This window comes from Pomacea canaliculata, linkage group LG1 (assembly GCF_003073045.1).
Source record: "Pomacea canaliculata isolate SZHN2017 linkage group LG1, ASM307304v1, whole genome shotgun sequence".
Taxonomy (NCBI): Eukaryota; Metazoa; Mollusca; class Gastropoda; order Architaenioglossa; family Ampullariidae; genus Pomacea; species Pomacea canaliculata.
This window is the reverse complement of record NC_037590.1, coordinates 45,166,017-45,188,828: the sequence shown is the minus strand read 5'-3', so window position 1 is coordinate 45,188,828 and position 22,812 is coordinate 45,166,017. Positions and strand designations below refer to the sequence as shown.

Genomic DNA, 22,812 nt, shown 5'->3' with positions numbered 1-22,812 from the left:
AGGGAAGTAATGATGCATGAAAATATATTTTAAATGATAGTAGCCTCCCTTGACAGTTTAGGGGGGAGGGGGAACCAGCATGGCGTCGTTCGAGACACGCATTGACAAGCCCATTAATTTTTTCTCTGGTCATGTCGAGTCCATTTGGCTAAGCATTAAACATGCGATTCGTGTTCAGCTGTAAATACTTTTGTACTCATATCTTGCTGAAGTGGTAAGTGTATTGTACGTCGAAGTCTTTTTTCTCTCTCAGAAAAGGAATCGTCGAGATCTTTCTGTGTACTGTTACTAGTTCTGTGTTATTAGCGATTCTAGCACATTTTAAACATAGTATTTATAAAATCAATCATCAAAGTATCACTTTTATATGATTAACTTAGCTCTACTGTATTGTTTACGACATATAGTTTCCGTCTAATCAATATAGTTTCGTTGTAAAACAAGTTGATCAGTGATACGCCCCTCTTCATGAGTCAAGCGCAAAAATTCAAGTTTCTTCGTAGAAAATTCTCTATCATTAATGGAATTATTTTGTGGCTTTTTCAGATGGATACTATTAACCTGTCTTTAATCGTGATGCTGTCATTGCTGACTGCTCTCATCCTCTTGATGCGTTGGTACCGACAGTATCGTCTGCACCACTATGAGGTTCCTGTCTACGACTTTCACAGAGGCCATCGTTTTTTCATGGTGGATATGTTTGCGACACCAACATACTGCAACATTGACCATACACATATTATCCATGGTGCACAGTGTGATTCTTGTGGAATCTGTGTAAATGATCACAGGATGATCGAAGCAAATAAAAGGTTTGCTTAGACAATGCTTAGACAGTGCGAACACGCTCACCACAAACTTGTATTACCTATACACGTCCCTGCTCTCACACATCAGCACACATATTCCCATTTGTGTAGATGTGTGCAGTCTTGAATATGTGTATGCACTTGTGATCTTAATAGTACCACACATTTACAATTTAAAATGTATAAGATTGTCTATAATATTTTTAAACTTTTCAGTGCACATGAGTAAGCAGTTAAGACAAAAAGATAAAAAACTACCTAATCAAAAGAATTAATATCATATTAGTAATTGTATTCAATCAAGTTTCCATAAAAAATTTAACATTTTACTATTGTTAATTACAATTTTATTATTAGACTAAATATTGAAAACAATTTGTAAGAATGGCATTATTTGATCCTCATGCAGTTAATAATATTCAGAAAAATAATCTTTTTGTAAATGCTTTATTTTGGCATGGGTTTTGTCTTTCTGTTATCTCATAAAAGAATTCTTTGTAAAATACCATCAACAAAGAGTGCGCAACTGCTTCACCATTGGGTGCAAGGCAATCTTCCATTATGCAGCAAGTGTGCGGTGTGTGGAGAGGAGTGTGGGACACGTCCAGAACTGGCTGACCTCAGGTGCTGTTGGTGTTGTCGCACTGTACATGACCTCTGTGCTGCCAGACTCAGTGTGTGTGACATGGGAAGGCAAGTGTCGCAACAACAATTCTGTGGAAGGATTTTAAAGGATTGTATTTATGTTTGTTGTTATTTCATGTTGCAGTCCACTACTCTCAAAGCTTGAGATGTGTCTTGTTCTTTTGATTAAGCTCTCTGTGCTATGTTTAATCCGATTTAAACATCATTTTTCTCTTAAAACTAGTTTTAGACTACCATCTTATAGAACTCTTACTTTTAATTTTTTTAAAGCTATAATTTATAATTATCTGAAAATGATGAGCTTTTATTTACCTCTGTGATAAAGTTTTTGTAAGTTCAATTTCTTTTTTGCAAGCCCTTTTGTATTGCTACATATGTTTATAATCTTTCTTGTTTGCTGGATTGTCCTCTTGAGCAGATTTAGGCGACTTATTGTGCCTCCAAATTGCATAGAGCTCACATGGAAAGGTCTAAAAGGTACCCGGCAGCGCCACCTGGTGGTGAAGAAAGTGAAGCATCCAAATATTGAGGACTGGACACCTCTCATTGTTATTTCTAATGCAAAAAGTGGCAACAATGATGGGGAACTTCTGCTGCGACATTTCCGTTCAATTTTAAACACACCACAGGTAACAATAATGATCTAGAGGTAGATATAGGAATCAAAATTGTTTTGTATAGAGGCAAGAATATATGTGTTTAAAGATTTACTAGAGGGTATATGTTTATTTGGCTTGGTTCAATTATTATTATTAGCTGTTAAAGAATTCTATCAGGAGCATGTGGTAAACCAGTAGTATGCACAGTTCACTTGTGAACTTGATGGCTGTTATGCAACAACCTGTTTCAGACAGATTTGATTGATGCTAAAAAAAAAGAAATAAACAGCAAGCAGTAAACTATAGTTTTAAAGCTACAGTTGTGGTGTTACATATGCCTGTGAGTCTGAATGCTGAATTTATTAGAATGGCTTCCTTACAGGTAATTGACGTGCATGAGATTCCTCCAGAAAGTGGTTTGGAATGGTGCCACCTCTTGCCTGATGTTTCTTTCTATGTTCTTGTCTGTGGTGGGGATGGCACCATTGGCTGGGTTCTCAATGCGATTGAAAACTTAAATCTTAAGGTAAATGAGGATTTATTGGTCATTTGTTAATATCATCGGCTATCTAATTACAAATTTACTTTATTTTAGTATGCATATATCTTTGTATGCACTTATTGCAAGAATCATTCATCTCAAGACATGAAATACAAAAGTATTCAATTTTTTTTTAAAGTAACAATGCTTTTAAAGAACAGGCAAAACAAAGCTAGTCAAAATACAACTTGTACTTAACTGATGAAAAATCATTTTTGCAAACAATCTTGCTGTAAAATTGTGAACCTTGGAACAGTCATAAAAAGTTGATGGAGAATACTGGTGACCCAGGGGATAATTACAAATAGCAACATAGAGTTTCATGCTTTGATCATGCAATTTTTACTCAAAAAAAAAATTCTGCCCACAATTTCAGTTTGTGAACATTGAAGAAGGGCAGTAGATGAACCTTCTTCGGCAACACTTTTGTTGAGAACGGTTTGACTAACAGTAACATTTTCACAAATCCTTGCACACAAATGAAGCCCTTCTGTTTTCTCGAAGTAAGATGCAACCAAGACTGGTCTGCCATGCCTTTCCATACATTGCAAGCTATAAATTGAGGTCATGATGGCCAGTTGACAAAACTGCACACAGTATTGCAGCATTGTTTGAGACTTATTTTGAAATGGGTCTGCCACAAAACTGATAATACTGCTATAGCATTGCTTTTGTCCACTGGGCACACCTGCATGATGCACTAGAGTTAAGCTGTTCTCATTTGAGAAAGAGTACAAAATCATTGTGGCTTTATAGAATCAGCCTAATTTATACAAGATTGAAAGTAAATGTTTCATTTACAACCTGCAAATTTTGAATAAGATTGAGGACATTATTATCTATCATGTAAGTCTAGTGTATCATTTTCATATACACATTTTCTGAAGAAATGGCTCCCTTGCAATCTGCTGTAAAGTTTTGATATACTGTATGCATATGTCTTTGCAGAATCCACCAAAGGTGTGCATACTTCCTTTGGGTACTGGCAATGATTTGTCCCGCGTGCTGGGGTGGGGAGAAGGCTATGCTGGTGATGTGGATGTCACAGATATTTTGGACAATGTCCTCAATGCACATCCTGTTGATCTTGACAGGTGTATTTATGAACAGTTTACTTATATCTTAAGAAGTTTAGTCTAATGGAAAAGAAAACATGTTTGCTCTTCTTTAGGTTGTTGGATAACTGGTGTGACATAACTTACTAGTTTCCATTGAGAACCAGTTTAAAATGACTCTTTTGCTCTTCTTTTCAGATGGACCGTCAACATTAGGCACACAAAGCATTTTGGATTTGCCCGACCTAAGAAGGTAAAGAGTTCGTTCTGTCAGTCTGTTGGCATTTTTAATATCTCTGTCCAACATCTTTTTTAAAACAGTGATAAATAATTATTGTTTGATAACTACTTATAAATAAATTCTGAAATAAATAAAATTTGATAAATATTTCTTGTTTGAGGTTTGAAGTAGTTGAGTAAGCTTTTCAGTGTTTCTTGTTTGAAGTTTGAAGTGAATAAAAATTATGTTGTTTTGTGGCATATGCTTATTATTGCTATGTGTTGTTTTTAATCTTTAAAGACTCTGAAATTTTAATAATTTACTAGAAGTTAATCTTTTTTCCATTAGTGATTATATATATCATTTGTGAGAAGGATGTTTGTTTACCCTTTCACATGATGCAAATTGTTTGATTATTTTTTAGGAAGTAGTAATGAATAATTATGCCTCACTGGGAGTGGATGCCCTTGTGACACTTAACTTTCACAAGAGAAGACAAAACTGGCCGAGGATTTTTGCCAATCGTATTATTAACAAGGTAATGTCAGCATTGTTTCATGTCATGAAAAGTGGTAAGATTTTTACATAAATGCTTTTATATTTCATTATGAATACAACACATATCATACATTAAAATTTAATGAGAGCTAATTTTAATACTTTTAAAACAAAACTACTGTATTTTACATCAGGAAAGTGTTGGGGTAGATTAATACTTTTGGAGATGTAAAATTAGCATTATTGAGCTTGCCAATGATATAACCGCTGTGTATATACATTTATTTAAGGTACAGATATGTGTTGAGATATGCAGGAAATGTAATCAGACTCGACTTGTAGAAGTAAAATGTTTTAAAATAGCAAAAAGTAGCAGAGATCAGAGAAAAACACTCCCTTCTTATATCTGGTTGTCTCCCCTAGAGTGTTGGTGATTTTCAGTGGCATATACTGATTGTACTTGGCACAATAACAGTTTCCCCTAGCACTGAAGTTGCCATGTACATCTGACTTTAACACGGACTCAAAATTTGCGTGACTTTGGTTTACCTCTGTAGAGTACTGTCACTTCTCATCAAGTGACTTTGACAAGCAGTGAAAATAATATTTTCAGGTGGGTTGGGGAGGATGCCCTGTGTGGATCTCACTTGCAAAGTAGTAAAAATAGAAAGACAAGTTTGGAAGAAAAGATTTTTTAATTTTTTCTAGCCTTTCCACAAACTCTTTCTTTCTGACTCTCTTATTATCTCTTTCATTCTCTCTGTCTTTCTCTCTTCTGTCACCACTAACCAATCCCTTTTTTGTTTTCCCTTTGTTCACCTCTCCATCTTCACATCTTTGTCTCTCTGCCTCTGTACCCTGCCCCCACTCTCTCTCACTCTTATTCAATGCTATTCTCATTCCTACGACAGCTTCACAGATAGTAGTATCAGTAGGTATCCATTGCACAATAGACCTCCGTGTAGCAGACATAAAACAAACATAATTTAAAAAAAAAAAACTTCCTCCTCCACCTAGTTGTTTGAAATCGTAAGTTTCTATGGGTGTCCAATGGCAAGAGCTAGTTTTATAGTTGGTTTATGACGCAAACCAAAGGTGCACTGGCTGCCCTAAACAATATCACCACTCCGCCCCCAACTCCTCCCTCTGCTAGACTTTCCTAACCGCCCTCTCGTCCCCATTGTGGGGTGTGTGTGTTGGGGGGGGAGGGTGACGACGGATGACGTGCTGTTTTTCTGCGCTTGATTGCGCTCCTGTGGGACGCACGTGCAGAGAAGAAAGGAAGGTGATACTCGATCACCAGGGGGCGCCCTGATCGCACCTATTAACGGGCTTATCGCACAGTCAAAGAATCCTTCTAGTTCCTGCCTCCTATTGTTCCGGCCTGATGGGCCATAGTTTTCTCCATATGGGCCACCTTTCACGTCGCACAGAGCAGAAAGTTCTCGACGGCAAGATTGCGAATCCCCGTCGACGGATTCATTCAGTTCTGCACATTCCAAGCCTTTTTGCTGGCATGAAAACTTTGCAGAAGGGAAATTTTTTTGTGTAGTGGTAATTAAAAAGTTTGGAAGGTTGCTAAGGTACTTCTTTACTCTCAAGGCTAGCTAATTTAAAGAAGGGCAGTTTTTTTAAGACACTGCAACACATAAATATTAATATTTTTTCCTAAGGACAATTTATTTTAGCGGGTGGAAGACTAGGTTGTCTGTGGTTTGTTGCTGACACGATGTTAAATACCAGCAGCCATTCCAACCAATCCACCACCCTGGAATATTGTCTTGTTTACCCCTATCGGGGTGAGCTGTACCTCATGTTATTAGATACAGCCTTGAACATGTGCATCAGAGGTGTAAGGTTTTGTGTTTATGGGGTTGAGAAAGAGGGGAAGGCTAAAAGTGAGGGTGGGGGATGAAAAACTAACGCCACACAAACAAGTGCACGGCAAGTGATGCTTGACATGATAGCGAGCTGTCCAGGTTCTGGTACACGTCGTCTAGGGAGAAGATATTAGACAAAGGGACAAGATCCAGTGTAAGGCCTGGTTGTGTAAGGGCTTACTCCCGTACAGAATTGTTTTCAAGTGGTTGATTACAAAATATCTTTCTCCCTAAATTTGAATGAATAACGCCTTTTCGTTCGCGAGATACATTGAACATAGTAATTTTTAACTTCGTGTTCAAATGATATTTAGATTCCATTTCCTGATGAGGGTGTACTCACTCTAATGAAACGCCTCCTTAAATGTCCTTTCGCATTGTATTATGCTTTCAGTGATGTCAGACTTTAGAATTTAAATCTCTTCTTATCGCCTGTCAACAATACAGTGAGGGCTGTCCTGGGTTCAAACCTTCGTCTCGAGCACGCTGTTCTTTCTTTGCATGTGGCATCTGTTTAGAGGTCTGCCTGCTAATATGGCCTTCGTTACTGGCTTGTGTAAAACACCTATCCCCCCCCCTCCCAAGTTATTATCCTCCCCTGTCCCCCAACAACAAAATAAAATAAATAACAATCCCCGTTTTGTGGCAGGCTAATTACAGCGCTGTAGAGAGTACCCGTAGCTTTTTTTTTTTTATTTGGACTCGGGTGAGGCTTTAAGACGCAGGCGCGGATGTATTTGAAGCATGCAGGGTCGCGGCAATGTCCCAGGCTTGAGTCTGCGTTTGCTTTGACAATGCCTGGAAGATCTGATAAACTCTGCCTGCACCCAGTGCTTCCACTCAGTCACCCACCGCGTGACCGACAACAATACAAGACACTGCCTGACACATACTGCAGCCCGATTGTCACACACGAGATTGAAACAAATAAATACTGGCACAAACACTGGCGCCCTGATGCGTTGTTCGCATTCTGCGGACAGCATATCTACCTGGTAGATGAACAATTTAGGAGGGGATAATGGAGCGGGGAGATGTTATCAGACTTTCCCCGTGGTGCGAAGGGCTTCACCCTGGCTTGCCGACAGTTGCTGAACCGTGCAGCGTACTTTCTCCTGGCTGTGCACAGGCCGCCACTCGTGACCACACAAGAGGTGCAGACAGAACTTGTGCATCGTAGGTCGCATTGACAGAGGTTTTCACGTAGATAAATCGCATTTTATGTTTACAGGGTGACAGTTTGAAACCGTTTTGTGTTTAGATTTAGAGTTGCAAGAAGAAGTGTGTCAGTCATCTTGTTGTTCAGTTCGCCTGCCTGAGCGTCAACAAACAAGTTAAAAACATTTGAAAAGTAGGGCGAAATGGATATGGTAAATGTATACTGGTTTGGACTCGTATTGCACAATACTTAACGCTGCATACTAAACAGCATTGTCAGCTTTAGTCGTCTGCACTATGTTTTCTGGTTTGTGGTTTGTCTTTTCTCAGCCAGAACTTGCATTCATGGCCATCGGCAGCATGCACATGGGTAAAATTGCCCTGACTCAGATGGCAGGCGGACTAACTCCCAATCTACTATCCACCGAGTAGGCGAACTATTCAAGCAGGGTGGGAAAGAAATTACAAAGGCTTCACTGTTCTGTACCAAAAAGTCTAGAAATGTACCGAGAATGTCACGAAGAATGAACTATTCATACCCCTCCCCAAAAAAGGAAACAGCAGACAGTGTCAGAACTACAGAACCATAACCTTGTCAGCCACCCATGCAAACTCCTGTAGAACCACATCAGCATCACCGCGAAGTAACTGCGAGCAGAACAGGCTGGCTTCAGGCAGATCTTCAACTGTCGCATACTTATAAAGAAGCATCTTCAGTATAAGCGGAACCTCTGTCACAGCTTTATAGACTTTAGCAAGGCATTTGTCGAGTCTGACACTAGGAGCTGTTGCATGTGACGGGGAAATTCAACATAGAAGAAGGCCTCGTTCTATTCATCGAACGCAGTATAATAGTTTAACGAGCGCAGTACTGCTTGACAACCAAATGGTAGAAAGGAGGGTTGTTGTTTTTTTTGTTTTTTTTTAGTTTTTTTATCATATTTGTCTAAACTCTGGTCATAGCGTTTGTCATGATATCGTCAGAAAAACGACATCTTGGGTCCCTACTAACATGTCGAAGGTTGAGACCTCACTGCTAGGATGGTGGGCAAAGATGCTGCCCTCTGGTGACCGAGGTTCGAGAGAGGGGTTCACTTCCTACCTGTAACAGTTAGCCCTCGCTCTGGTGTCACATTCGTCGCCACGATGCTGCCTGGTGTCGACATAAACTAGCGGGTCAGGCAGGGTCACAATCGTACCTGCAGGGTTCACAAGGCGGACGTCAATTAGCGGGTTTTTACCTGGGCTGCGGCAGGTAACCACGGACACAGTATCCCCCTGAGAACGCATGCCTCACAAACCCATTCGCCTCATGCTGCCTTCTCCTCTAACCGTCACCAGTTCCAACAGGTGGTAATTTCTCGAGAAAGGTACTCTCTCTGTACTTGTCGTCCCTGGGAACCGTGTATATGTTTACTTCTACGGGAGAAATGTCGCTTGGATTGTATTTTACGATTGCACTAGACTGACTAGAGTCCCGTGACTTTTCTTACATCCCATACTTATGGCGGGTGCAAAGCTGTTCAATGAAAAGGCTGGACGCTGAGTGCCTCCTCACTGAATGTCAGGTCTAGTGGCGATGTACAATGCAGGCTGTACGTGATGTAATGTTTAGAAACACATTCCTCTCCCCTCGCCTCCACCTCGGACTCCTCCGTCTTGGTTTTTTTTTTTTTTTCCTATCTTTTTTTCCAGCCCTTCCCATTCAAAGTAAGTGTTTATCTATTCCGCTCCGTGTCTACTGAGGCACATCGAGGCTTGTTAGCCTCAAAAGATTTCTGCACTTTGTGACCGTCCTTCATCCTCTCAAATCTGTCAGTTGGTTGTTTGGCCGGTTGGTAAACATCGTCGTCTCCATTTCGTCGTCGACTGTAGTCCTTGCGTTCTCATCATTGACTTGAACAGTTCGCATAATGTGATAGTTAATGTCGACATAACAAACGGCATTACACAAAAATAAGAACAAGAAAACAAATTCAAAAGGTTCAAAATATCCTTTCTTGACCGACGAGGTGTTAAAATAATCTGTACGTGTACTTTTGGTTGTGCAGGCGTCTGTGTGTGTGTGAGAGAGAGAGAGAATGACCGCATCTGCTCAGTATCTTACTGCTGCTTAGTATGGGTTGAGGATAAAATTACATCACACACATACATCACCACACATACATCACCACACATACATACACATACATCACCACACATACATCACCACACATACATCACCACACATACATCATCACACATACATCACCACACATACATCATCACACATACATCACCAGACATCGATACCATTCTTGACCACACATCACACATTACAGCCATTCTTCTGTGTTGCAGCTGACTTATTTCACGTATGGCACCAAAGATGTCTTGGAGAGGGAATGCAAAAACCTGCACCTGAAACTAAAGGTAATTAATGGTAAATAACGGGATCAGTTTTATCCTTGGTAGACATCATGAGACGAGCGACAACTCCAGATCAAGAACTTGGCGGAGGCTGCCTGAAAGTGTAGAAGAGTTTATGTTATAAATCTCGTGGTACAAGACGTTTGTAACAAAGTGAAATACAATATTTCGTCATTGCTGCATAAAATGAAGTATACTTATTTATCTTTGCGTATGATATAGCTATGTACACGAGGATGCAGAAATGCTGGTGGTAATTATAGATGGCGCGTAGGAAATAAGGACAGGAAAACGAATCAGGTAAGAGTTGGGAACCGATAGACATGCTCCACACTATGACGATGACAATTCTTTATTAATGACAGATAAGAAAATGTTTTCCCATTTAGCCATCGCCCTTACTAGGAAAAGAATAAACTAGGTAATTAAATTATGTACTATACAGACAATGTAGCTGTCACAGTAAGGACATTTGTAGGCAGGTAATCTGTGACTGTAAGTTATAGAGTGTTGGGTTTTTGTACTCTCGGCAGTCAGCCACTAGAGCAGCAGATGGTCTATTTTTATGGCCCGAAGGGCTCGCGAGTTGCAGAAGAAAATAAAGATGGTGCAGGACTTCAAAGGGCCGGCAGAAATGGGCAGAAAAACTAACCATTGGCAGAGAATACTAATCGAAGGACACCCACAGCTTACCCATGCCGTGTTGAGCTTGTAAAAGCGAAGCCCTCGGGGCCAGGTTGACTTTCTTTGAACTGCTGCTATCGGTGGAAGATTCGGAGACCTAGGACAATGGCTTGGAATATCACAGCAAAGGGAACCGGTCACTGTCTTCTCCCCCTTAATGACCACAGTTTCCGGCACGAGTGAGGTGTTTATCCTTTGCAATGGCTTGATTATTGGTTTCACCGCTAGCGGGCGCCGCGAGAGTTCTGCGTGGACGGGAAAGTGCTGGAGGGTGGGACCAGAAAGTGATGATAAACAAAGGGAGAACAGAGAGGCGCGGGGTATTGCTGTTTATCTTGGTCCCCCCTCTGATGGTCGCTTGTCCTTGCCGGAAGTGAGACCTGTGTGTTGGGCTGGACCACCTGCAAACTGCAGGACGCTGTGACCTCCAGCTGTCTGTCATCTTCACTGAAGCCATCTAAACTCTGTTCATCCTGGTCCTTGTCACTTCCGCAATATGATGCAGTGCAGATGCCTTCTTTGGACAAGGTGGCTCGCATATTTGGAGCTGTTGACCTCCTCAAGATGTACTCCTTTTGTGTAGATATCTGCTTTGCTGTCCCCGTTGGTGTTAACCATGACTTTGTTCTTGTCAGAGATGGTCTCCATTCCATACGCATTCGCACTGTCTGTTAGTAATGTTGTAGTTGGTTGTGTTGCTGTTGTTGTTTGCCATCAATAAAAATAAATATCAGGCTGCCTATGGGTCTCTCACAGATGGACAGGGAGGTGTTCTGATCATAAGATGATTCTCGAATGATTTGTTTTTTCAAGACGAATACCCATTGCTGTCGAAAAATAAATGTCGCTAGTGGCTGTCGAGCAGTACCACGCCCATGGTGCTATTGCACATCGCATCTATGACCTGAATGTTGAATACTACAAGCTTTCCTGCCAGACTCGGCCGGCGACATTGAAACTTGGACATTACAGAGTGGATTGTGTCTGTATTTAGATTTTCTTTCGGGATGTTGAGGCTCAGTGTTATTATTAGTGTTAATAGTAGATTCTTTATCATCAACTGTCATTAACACTGAATTTTTTTTTATCAGCAAGTATTATTCATAGAATTTTGTTCACCAGGTGGAGCTGGACGGAAGAGTTGTTGACCTGCCAGAGATCGAAGGACTTGTTGTGCTCAACATCAGCAGCTGGGGCGGGGGATGCCGGCCTTGGTTTATGGGCAAAGAGGACACATTCTTACCTGCCAGGTAAGAGTTGATTGCCAGCTTCAAGGCGAGGACAAGATGCCTTGGGTGACATATTTTGTCTCATGTATTCCTTCTTGCCTGCATATGTCAGCATCCCTGTTTCATAGTTTCCCTCTGTATATGTGTGCCTTCGTTGTTATAGGTAAAAGGAAAAGGCATTCCCGTGACATATTAGATCACTAAGGAGTGTAAAAGTTTTACAGACCTCTTTTCTTTGGGACCAGTTGTTTTTTGCTTGCTTGTTTGTTTTTTTTTTATAAAGGCAGTGTCCTCTCTGTCGATGCTTACTTTTTTAAACCCTCTAAAGAGTCAGGTACCCACACCCCATAGTCGTGTCAACTAGGGAAATAGGTTGCGCCCATGAGTCTCGAACCCTGTAGTGTTTGTGTCTTATGGTTCGGACGCAGTTGCTGTGAGCGCTAGGTTCTTCGCTTTTCTTGCTGTGTTGTAGGCCACGTGCGTACTGGGCATGGCTGCTCGCGATTTTGTTGTTGTCCCTGATGTTTGTCTGGCGCGTCAGCCTCTGCGTGCTGCGAGCGACGCCCGCCGTCACACTGCACTGGCCATGTTTACGTGGCGGTCTGGAGGCAGACTGTTAACGACCACGTGATGACGTGCTGATGCCTGTGACCTTACTGCACCTGTTTCGACTTCACTACGTCCTCCTTGCTTTCTTGCTTTCTTCGTGCCCCCGCCACAACACCAGCATCTACCCAACCGCTCACCATCACCCCTTCCTCTCTAACTTCACTCTGCTTTGCCTCTGTTGCTGGTTGTCATTTGGAAGTTTCGGCCTTCCAAGGGTTTCTGTCTGAGGTTGCGAATGTAAAGTGCATCGTGTTTGGTTGCTGGAGCTGGGCTTCCTCCGTCTGGTGGAGAATCTTGCTGGCACCACGGACCTTCATTCTGTGCAGACTTGGTCTCCGACCCCCGCGTCCTGGTCTCGTCAGAACGAATTAACATCGGAGGGGGGAGAGGAAAATCTCTCGACGCTGCAAGTGGTTGGCGGGCAGGTTGCATGCAGTGTACGGGGTGCGGCAAGAAACTGCATGCGCGGCTCCGACGGACGCCAGCGCCACCTGCTGCAATTCGGATGCCGGCGGAGTGCGGCGTTATGACGGACTGGCGTCTCGGGTACAAGTGTCTGACTGAGATGGAGAGGTGTTCGGGTGGGGGTTGTGGGCGCCAGACGCAGTCGTCACGATGGAACAGCAAGCAAAACTCTCACTTTTGTCTCTCTCTCTCTTTTTGTCTTTTTCTCTGTCGTGTCGTTCTCTTTCTCATTCTGTCGCATTATCTCTCTCTTATTATTGTAGCTTTCTCTCCTGTGTCGCATTCTTTCTGTCTCGCGCATACTCTGTTTACTTAGCGAGTTAGCAGTGTCGAAACTAACCATTATCGAAATTCATACCATGGTTATTGTCAGTCGTCACTGAGGATACCGGACAAGTGTTTGACTCACAACATCGCCACAGCTGCCCGGCACGGACGAATCTCTGGGAGAAGTCTCTCTCCTCAGTACTCATCAAGATAACTCACATGCAGGTTTTGTAAGATGTCAAAGCCAGACAAAAGTGATTTAAGTCTCTTTGGTCGGTTAACAAACCTCAATATTCCCCACGCTAGAAACTGAAGATCTTTGAAGTTTGTGTGCTGTTCACAGGGATGGCGGAGAGTGGATGGTAGGGAATGCATTTCGACTGGAAGAGATCGGCCAGCAGTCACACCTGGCAAGCTAAGCAGAACGGAAGGTAGTCGAATGTTCCAATAGCTGTGATGGGACCATGTAGTCCTGGGAGGATCTGTCATGTCAGAGTCGTGTGTCGTGGCAGTGCAGACAGCACCCAGTCTGCTGCGGCTCCTGACGGGAGGCAGGCAGGGCCAGCGGCGATGGAGTTGTGGTTGTCTACGTGCTGGCATGCTGCGACGTGCCGACAGTGGTTGGCGATGGGCCTTGTGGGAAGTTTAGTTTACACCTTACATCCGGCGTCTTTCAAACGACTCCTCCTGACATGCAGCAGGAGTGCCCCGCGGGCGTCGTGCACAGCCGTAGTTTCTGACCTGAAGTAAATATGTCGGCTGCTGCTGGTGATGATGAGGAAGATCTTCCTCCACTTTTCCTAGCTGTGGTCCTTGTAGCGCTGCGCTGTAGATATTTTGACGACCTGCTCTTACAGACCATTGTAATGGTTTCTCTTTGAGGTTTTTTAATTTTTTTTATTTGTTCTTGTGGAATGTCTCATCTTTACAGAGCACCTTAACTTTCGTTGTACTTAAATAAGACGCCAACACAAATTGTTTTCCTTGATTAATTTATTATTTATTGGGGAGTTTGTTTTTTTTGGACAGAGGTTCTGACCTCACCCCGCAGGCCTTTGTGCCTTCCAGTGGCTATGCCCCCCTGGTGTATAACGAGACATCTGCGGACTGTTTGCCGAGGTTAACGACTTGTGGCTAATGGGCAGGCAAGACCTCCTTTCGCCTCCCTGTCATTCCTGATCGGCGAAAACGTGTTTCCAGCTGAATTGGCATTTTACCTGGTGCTGACACGCACTTCTTCTCCCACCGGAAGTGCTAGACGCTTGGCGCGCGTCACCTGCCCTGCTGGGCCCAGGAAATGATGTAGGAGGGACACCACACCTTTCTTGTGTGGGAGAGCTGGTCAGCGATGGAAGCCCTTTGCCCTGCCACTAGGAAAACACCGAATGATCACGCAAGCCTCGTATCAGAAAGCACTGGCTTGTCCACTTGTGAACGCACTGTAATTGCTACCCAATCGTTTGTTAGACGCCATTTTGGTACAAGAACACCCTACATGTGTGACATTTAAAATAAAATCTGTTTCCCCAGTGACATGAACGTACGCTTAATTTGATTCGCAGGAGATGATAATCGTCTCAATCTTCGTGGTACTTCACATTGTTTGTTTATGTCTTGTGCACCAGGAGTGGAGGCCAAAGTGAACAATTGAATGGCGCTTCACGAACATGTTGCAAAAGTCCAACGTGTTTTGTTTTGTATGTTCGCGAAAGGAGAGAGTCTGTCGATCAATGGAGGACACTTTCATCATTTCATATTTTAGCGATTTCTGGGGTCAGTGTTTTCTAGTAATCAATAACAATGTCAGAGAATGCTTTTTAGAAGGAAAAAAAGAATTAAGAATAAATAATGAAGTTGTTTAGAAGAAAAAAAAAGAATTAAGAATAAATCATGAAAGTAAAGTGTAGCTTACTTAGTGTCAGCAGTTCTCCCTGTTACCACTTCGCTCTTTGGGATTGTAACAGGTACGATGACGGCTTGCTGGAGGTCATGGCCCTCTACTCTTCCTTTCACATCGCTCAGCTGCAGGTTGGCTTAGCCTCCCCCATCAGGCTGGGTCAAGCCTCCAGGGTCAAGGTGAGTGTCAAGGCCATTATTTCTTTCTTTTGTCGCAGACTCTCGATCAGCTGGGGGCCCAGTTGGCTGTTTCATGACATTTTTATTTGCTACATCAAAGACAATAAATCATCACACGCAGTCGGTGGTCAACAACAAAATACGCTGGTGGGTGTGCTGGGCTGCAAATAGAATTGAAAAGTCGCGATGCTGGAAATAGAAAGTGTGCGATACTGCAAATAGAGTGTGCAATGCTGCTGGTAAAAATGTGCAGTATTGCCGATAGAATTTGCGATATTGCTTTTAGAATGGCAAAGCGATAGACTAGGAAGAACAGCTGATGTAGATATTGGTGGTGGGAAATACTACGATGTTGATGTCGTTGGGAGTGAGTGATGGGACTGAGCGTCCTGTGCCTGTGGGTTAGACATTCGCATGACACCTGCAGCTTGCCTTTCTTCAATTTCTCTTTCTCTCTCTCCTACACACACAGATACTGGGTAAAAGTGTGTGTGTGAGGGTTGAGGGGGCATCGCTCGAATAGTTATCTAGTATTTATATATCATCAGCACTACTAGGGGCGCGGATTGCGCCATTATGAACGAGAGTTTGCGAGAACTTGAAAGCCCTCCCTCGAAGCCATTCGCCCTGCCGTGAACTATTTTATTGTACAGAAAAAGACGAGCTGATTAAAGCCTCCACTTAACTACACGCGTCCATTAAGAGAATCTTATCAGATAAAGAAGTGGTGCGTTAGGTTTTGGCCGGGTTTCTGGTTTGGGGCTTCGGGGGGCCAAACTTTCCGCTTTCTCACGGTTCTTTTCAGCGACAAACAACCTATCGTCGGGCGATTACTTGTAAGGGAGACTGCCTTGGAGTGGAATATTTCAAACGAAATTAAAGACTGTAGTTTGCGAGGATCATGCATGCACACTTGCGAGGGTCTTGCCTATCGCCATGATGGAGGCCCTCGCCGTCTCTCCACGCCGTCCGATTAAACGTAGCGACGTGTACGCTCCTCCGATAGCGGCTGCTAACAAGTTGGGTCTGGAAGAATCGGCCGACTGTTTGCGTCAACCACCAGATGTTTCGTGTGCGCCAACCCATCCCAGCCTTGCTCTGACAAATTCTTACCGATGTTGGCGATGTAAGGGCCAGGAGCTGGCGATTAGGCTTGGGGAATTTACTTTTGGGTGAATGTGTGTAATTAGATGAGGAGAGTGTCTACTTGTAGATAATTATGTCAAGAAATTAAAAAGTGCACGGTTGAGCTCAAACATCTGAAAACAGTTATTCAAGTTTACATATTAGCAAAAATTAGGACAAAAAAATGAGCAAAAAGGTTACATACAGATTCTCTACTTTTCGCTGAATATTAGTACTTTTATTTTAATGGTAGCGAGACTCAGTCTCTCTTTTCTTTCTTTTAAAAGTGATAAAGGGAGGTAGGTGTGTTTCATTGCGTTCACATGAATGTTGTATTAATCATTCTTATTATCTAAGATGGATGTAATAAAACTTTGACTTGCTGCCAGTGCCAAATGGGATACTATTGAAGAGAGCCAAAAAAATTGTGTGCGGGCAAAGAGTAGGTGTTTTTACCCGGTGCTGGCTCTGCTCCTTAGAAAAGTTCACTTCTAATCATCGTGTTCACTCTTGTGGCAGATCAAACTGATGGGCGGTAACGCCCCCATGCAGGTCGACGGCGAGCCATGGGAACAGCATCCAGGAGAGATCACTATCACGCACCGAGGACAGGCTGCGATGATGGCCCTCGACTAGCGAGCACTTGCTCGCCATACACGCCCGATGTTGTTTGCCTTTTCGGCAACAAGTTTATGGCAAAGTTGTTTTTGTTTTAAGGCAGTGACAGGAGGTCTTCGTGAGTTGACGAAGTGCTAGCGCGAAGAGCCTCCTCCATGTTCAGACAGACCTTTCCGATGTACGCTGCAAGACTGAACGAGGTTCTGTCGATGGAGTAGTTTTTTCATCCTCGCACTACGTGCTTGGCGAGAATAAATGGCGCACAGCACGTTGCAATAAGGTGAACATAGTCATAGATTGAGGTGTCTAGGGTAGGGGGATACCCTATTATTACCCAGGTATTTGAGAGCTCAGTGGCCGGAGGCGTCGTAAAGGGACTAAAAGTTGTTTGTTGTTGTTGTTGTGGGGTTTTTGGTGGTAGGGGGAGGGGCTAGTTCAAATGATATTATCGCTATACAGCGATCTGTGCAATATTTGACGACGAAATATCACGATGAAAGTCAAAACTGTGACGAAGTCGTACCAGACAATTAGTATTTATTGCGGTGTTGTGTGTCCGAGGGACGCCGTATTCTGGACATGTCCTTTATTTATTTTTTTTTTTTCAACGCTTTGGCGAGCGCCTCCTGAACCACAGCGAGCTTCCTGTGCAGTGCGCGGTCAGGCGTGCCAGAGAGAGGCAATAAAGACTGGTCACCATCGTGTGCTCCTTCTACCTGCACATACCTCGCAGGAGGGACAGTACCCGCGGTAGGGATGTACAAAAATGTTCATTGCATTTTGTTCATTCTCACTCCGTCAGACCTTTTGTATTGTTTATTTATTTATTGGGTTTTGCTTTAGCTGTAAGAAAGTGCAAAGTGTGGAAACATATGTATGCAAACTGACTCGTTATAGTCATTATACTGTTATAGCTGTAAGCACTTATTTTGTCGTTGTACACGCGCATTTTGAATATTTGTTGGCAATGTGTCTCTCCTTGGCTCCTCTCCCCATCCACCCGCACTTCTCCTGCTTGCTCGGGTGTTTTGTCGCAGCTTTCGCGGGTCTCGATCTCTCTCTCTGTGGACTTGCTGAACTTTGGACCCACGGCCAGAAAGCGATGCAATAGAGTGAATAGACGATCACTATGTAGATGAAAGGATTCAATATTCTACAATCAAAGGTTGTGAGCAGATCCCAACCGTTTCCTTCCGCCGCCTTTTATTCCCCCTCCCTCCCTAATAAACCAGTTCCCCATTTCTGCTGTGTGGGCAGGTACAAAGAGTTTTCCAGTCACATACTCTGCAGGCCTCGAACTCGAAAGAGATCGGTTCAAACTCCAAGCTAAGGCGGATTAGCCACCGGGTTTGAGAATCTTTACATGAAGGCGGTCATCCAGTCCTCAACTTGTAGAAGTTGTCACGTTTGCGATTAAAGTATACAGGCGACCCTCTTGTCATATATGTTTCCCACGCTGCCGTCAGTCCTGCTCCACACCCAGGGTAAGCTGACTGCAGACATGGTGATGACTGCTGCATCCCATTTCATCAGGATATACATCCAAAGTTCACCAGAGGCCACTTCAAAGTCCGTTATTATAGGTCTGAGATAGGTAAACAGGACTTCGTGACTAACTGCCTATATCCAGGCTATTCCAATACCGTGCTAAGGCATTTTGTGTCTTGCAAAGCTCTCCAACCATTTGGGCATATGGTAAACGGGATTTATTTTTTTAACTTGTGAAATCTGTGGTTGGATTTGAGCTTCAGATGTTGGCAGTTTGGAACCGTATAGTATTACAATAATATCTTTTACTTATCTTTTTTAACAATGTACACAGAAAAAAAGCTTTTGGTAAAGAATGCGAAGTGCCTTCAGATGAGATTCCTTCAATCGGAAAGTGTGCACAGCTATGGATAGGAATTGTTAGGTTTAAGACAAAATGTACGCGTCGGGTCACATGTCATTCGTCAGAAAACGAATAAGAAAGAAAAAACTGACAATGAGCAGAAATATTTTATGAAACACATTTTTTATGTCGCCTGTGATGAAAGAAAACATTTAACAGTGTGATTTTTAATATATTGTACTATGTGACTTTACAGGGTTTTACGACTACCAGCAGCATTTCACTGTGGCACAAAGTCTGAGGGAGAAGAGGGTGGGACGGTAGGTGGATGTTGTATCTTTGTGCCCAGTCTGTGCTTGCGCGATACCAGAGGATGAAGTCCTAGCTGGACTTTCATTCTTCCAGTCGCAAAGCTGCCTCAGAACAAACAACATCGTGACTTCTCATTTTCTCCACTTCCGTCAAGTAAAATTAGTCCAAGAAAGACGAAGTTGCCGACATTTTGTGTCCGCAAAAGGTGATAATCTGTGAATAATGGCATTACAACGCACAGTGCTAGTCCCTGGTCAGTATAATTGTGTAGTGAGTGTATTTAATGTTGTCTGAGGTTTAAAAATATCACGACCGTACAACTAAAACACAGATATACGTGTGCATATATACACTTATATGTATAGACCTATTTCGATAAAACTCGGCACCTACATATCGTTAAAAATCTGCAGTTTCATTGATTTACTTCAGTTTATTAATGTCAGCTGGCATCTGATGTGTTGAGATACAGATGGACGGAATATATAAGTCATTGCTGCACTCGGTCTTACTAGGGTACACGAAACCATCACACTGCTTGAGCCAAGGTGAACAATTTTATGACAGCAGCACTTAGCAGCTGCCTGTGTGATGTCTGGTGACCACAGAGACTGCAAGGCTCGGTCCTGATGGCCTGTCATAGGTCGGTTGTCATGGTGATACTGTTTATTATTCTAGCTTTACTCTTACTTTATTGTCGTGGCTGCATGTCTGGAAGTTTGCTCGCACTTCGTTGTCGTAGGCAAATTCGCTTCTTGCTTGTGCTGATCTTGTTCGTGATGTTCGCAGCTTTTCTTCCTGAATGAAATATTTGTGTTTCTCACTCTCCCGGCGATGTCCATGACAAGAAACCTCAGTCTGCAGATAATGTGATTTTCATGTTTTATTTGTAAGCTGTATAGTAACATATACTACACCACTGCTTTCATTGTTTGCAGGTGTGCATGCCGCAGGCTCTACCTTCACTTTCTGCATTGTTTTTGTTTCACAGTCAGCACTGTAGGGTAGAAACATCATGTAACCCGACCCCTGTGGGCAGGGACCCCATAGAATCGTAGTTTAGAAAATGAAGGACGTGTCACGGGGAGGATATGGGGTACATAGGGGGGGAAAACGAATGGGAATAATCCGTTAAAGTCATACGCCACCTGTTAAAGGGAGATGCTTTACAACTGACAGATGCAACAAGACGAAAGGATAAATGACATATTGCTTGTGATATATTGGAATATAATATTTCGGATGGTTCGTTCTTTAGCGTTGTCTTCAGGACCCCAGGACGTTAAATATAAGTTGCCGTAGGTAGGTGGGTCGTACGGTTGTTGTTTAATCCAAGGAAATTTATTATTTCTTTCATTGTGTTCTTAGAGGTTGACATGAACAAGAGTTTAAGGTCCTTTTGCTCAGAAATACAAGCTGGAGTTTGTAAGTGGACACATTCCATCGTTACCAAAGAATACACTGAACCGTTTTAATTGCCGTTCAGATTTAACCATGACCCTGTAGGATAGGTCTTCACAAGGCGAAACCACGTGTGCTTTGAGTCTTTAGCAGGCAGGTCAAACTGAGGGTCTACCGAGGGCCGCATGGGTCACGTGTGTTGTCCTGAGGGCCGCACGCGTGTAGTGTCCTGTGTGCGGGCCGCAGGTGTGCTTGCAAGGGCCGCATGCTTTATGTGCATGCCTTTAGTCATTCAGCGCTCCTTTAACTGCCGGAAATGACTGCAGTCATGACAGCACTTCTCTGACTGCCGGAAATGACGCGCACGTCGCCGTCCTTGCTATTACAAGCGAGTTTTTGTCCTTTTTGTGATATAATGCGACCAAAAGTACATTGACAAGTCAGGCGGGAGTATTTCAAGGTGATATTGTTTTAATATGTTTCTTTTATTTTCATTGAAAAGTCATTAGTCCGACATTCGTAACGGTATTGGTCTTAGCTTCTTTTCCTAACAACAAATATGTATATTCCCATGCACACACACACACAGACTGTCTTAACATGCATTTGGCCAGACTAGTGATGATCTAGCAGTGAGCTAGTCTGGGTGCTAGATAAAAGAGTTAAGATATCTATAACATGTTACTCGTCAAGCATTAGCTGCACTATCTAGTTCTAGTCTGCTGTCTTCACAACTTCCATCTGAAGTTGATTGCTGGTGAGGATGAAGCTTGACAAGTGATATTTAGGATGTTTGTGTTAGTATCTTGATATCATGATCATTCTCACACATCAAGTATTTACTCTTTGCTGTTGTTTTGTTGGATTACTTTGTTTATAATGATCTCGCTTCTTTCGCCCACGTTTTAGTTTATTATTATTAATAAACACGTTATTTCTGTTAAATATTTGTCTGTTGTAACTACTTATTACAAGTGGAAGTGTGACAGTCGTCTTTCTTAACTTTTTTTTAACCAGAGGATATTTTAGCGCAGTAGGCAATGTTTTGAAACTCATTATGTATGCTAGTGAATTATTCAATGGCCAGCAAAGTCTAGAATGCTGTTGTCATTGACAACTAGGTGTACTGGCAGTGCAGTGGAGGGAGCAGCATGAAGTCGTTTGTCACCAAGATGTTGGAAGATCGTGTGTCCTGAACTGGACTCTCGTGTCCAGTACAATTAATTTCTGGTTGGACAGGACACTTGTTTGCGGGGCTGGACTAGTCGCTATGATTGTTGCTGACACTTGTTTACAGGGGTGGACTGTTATCATCGCTGACTCGGCATCAAAGACATACGCCGACACCTTCATAATAACAATAATGAACACAAACAGCAAAAGCAGCCTCCAACGATGGAGTGGACCCTGCTCCGACTCAACATCCGAGATTAACATCAACCGCCGCCTGCTGACACAGAGTGTGTCCGATGTCTGTACCTGACCAAGTACAAAACCTGAGATATTTCGAAGAATATATTTTCGCTAAGGTTTTCGTTTTTGATTTGCTGGCCTCAGCAGTTCTGTGGGTGAGGGAGAGGTTGGTGTCCACCTGCATTATTAACTGGATGACATGGCGGACCGACGCGACAGTGTCCTGAATGCCAGGTGAATGAGTCAGCTCCCACCCCGTTAAATCCACCTTTCTTCCATTCCGTTGGCGGTCCCGTGGATTGTTGTCCCGACAAAGGGAACTAGTCTCTGATTTCCTCCCCAACCGCCTGGATGAAGAGCAGGTAACCCAGTTCACACGCGAGAAGAGACGTGAAAGCCACCACAAGTTATTTTAACAATGAACTCAACTGAATCAACCATCCACCCGACCAGAAAACATGCTCGCTCTCTCTCTCTCTGTCGCTAGCTATCATGCGCGCGCACGAATACATAGACAACAAGAACTGTGAGGCATGTGACCACTCGGTGCAGATGATCGAAGCATTTTTGTGGTTAAAATGACATCCAGTGTCGCTGGCACTTTAAATGCCTACCCGAGACGATTAAAGGGAATCAGGGCGTGAGAAAACTGAGTCCTGGAGTCTCATCCGTGACACCAACTGACAGGTGAGTGAAGGAGAGGTGTGAGGCGTGATCAGACCTCAGTCTATTGACACACACCTGTTCCTCCATTGAGTCCATCCCCTTCAGCACCATCAGCTTAGTGCACCGAGGCGGCGACCTTTCATTAGCCGAGTCTCTCCACTTTCAAACTACAACAAGCGATGGTTTGGGGATGTATGTAGTGGTTGTTGTGGAGTAGGGGAGGGTCTGGAGCACAAATCTGTCAAGTGAGTTTTTCTGTGAATCATTTTTAATCACTTGAGTTGGTAGCTGGCAACCAGGCC

The 22,812-nt window shown here is 43.1% G+C and overlaps 1 protein-coding gene across 1 annotated transcript; it reads left to right on the top strand.

The window, feature by feature from the left end:
• The first annotated feature begins 67 nt into the window (after positions 1-67).
• Positions 68-21,376, top strand: LOC112570233 (diacylglycerol kinase epsilon-like). Its single transcript, XM_025248577.1, has 12 exons — positions 68-214; positions 547-812; positions 1,299-1,502; positions 1,873-2,083; positions 2,436-2,579; positions 3,543-3,688; positions 3,848-3,902; positions 4,294-4,407; positions 9,746-9,817; positions 11,621-11,748; positions 15,033-15,144; positions 16,789-21,376. Exons 2-12 carry the CDS (start codon positions 547-549, stop codon positions 16,903-16,905), a joined length of 1,569 nt encoding a protein of 522 aa, XP_025104362.1. The 5' UTR covers positions 68-214; the 3' UTR covers positions 16,906-21,376.
• Positions 21,377-22,812: the final 1,436 nt, after the last annotated feature.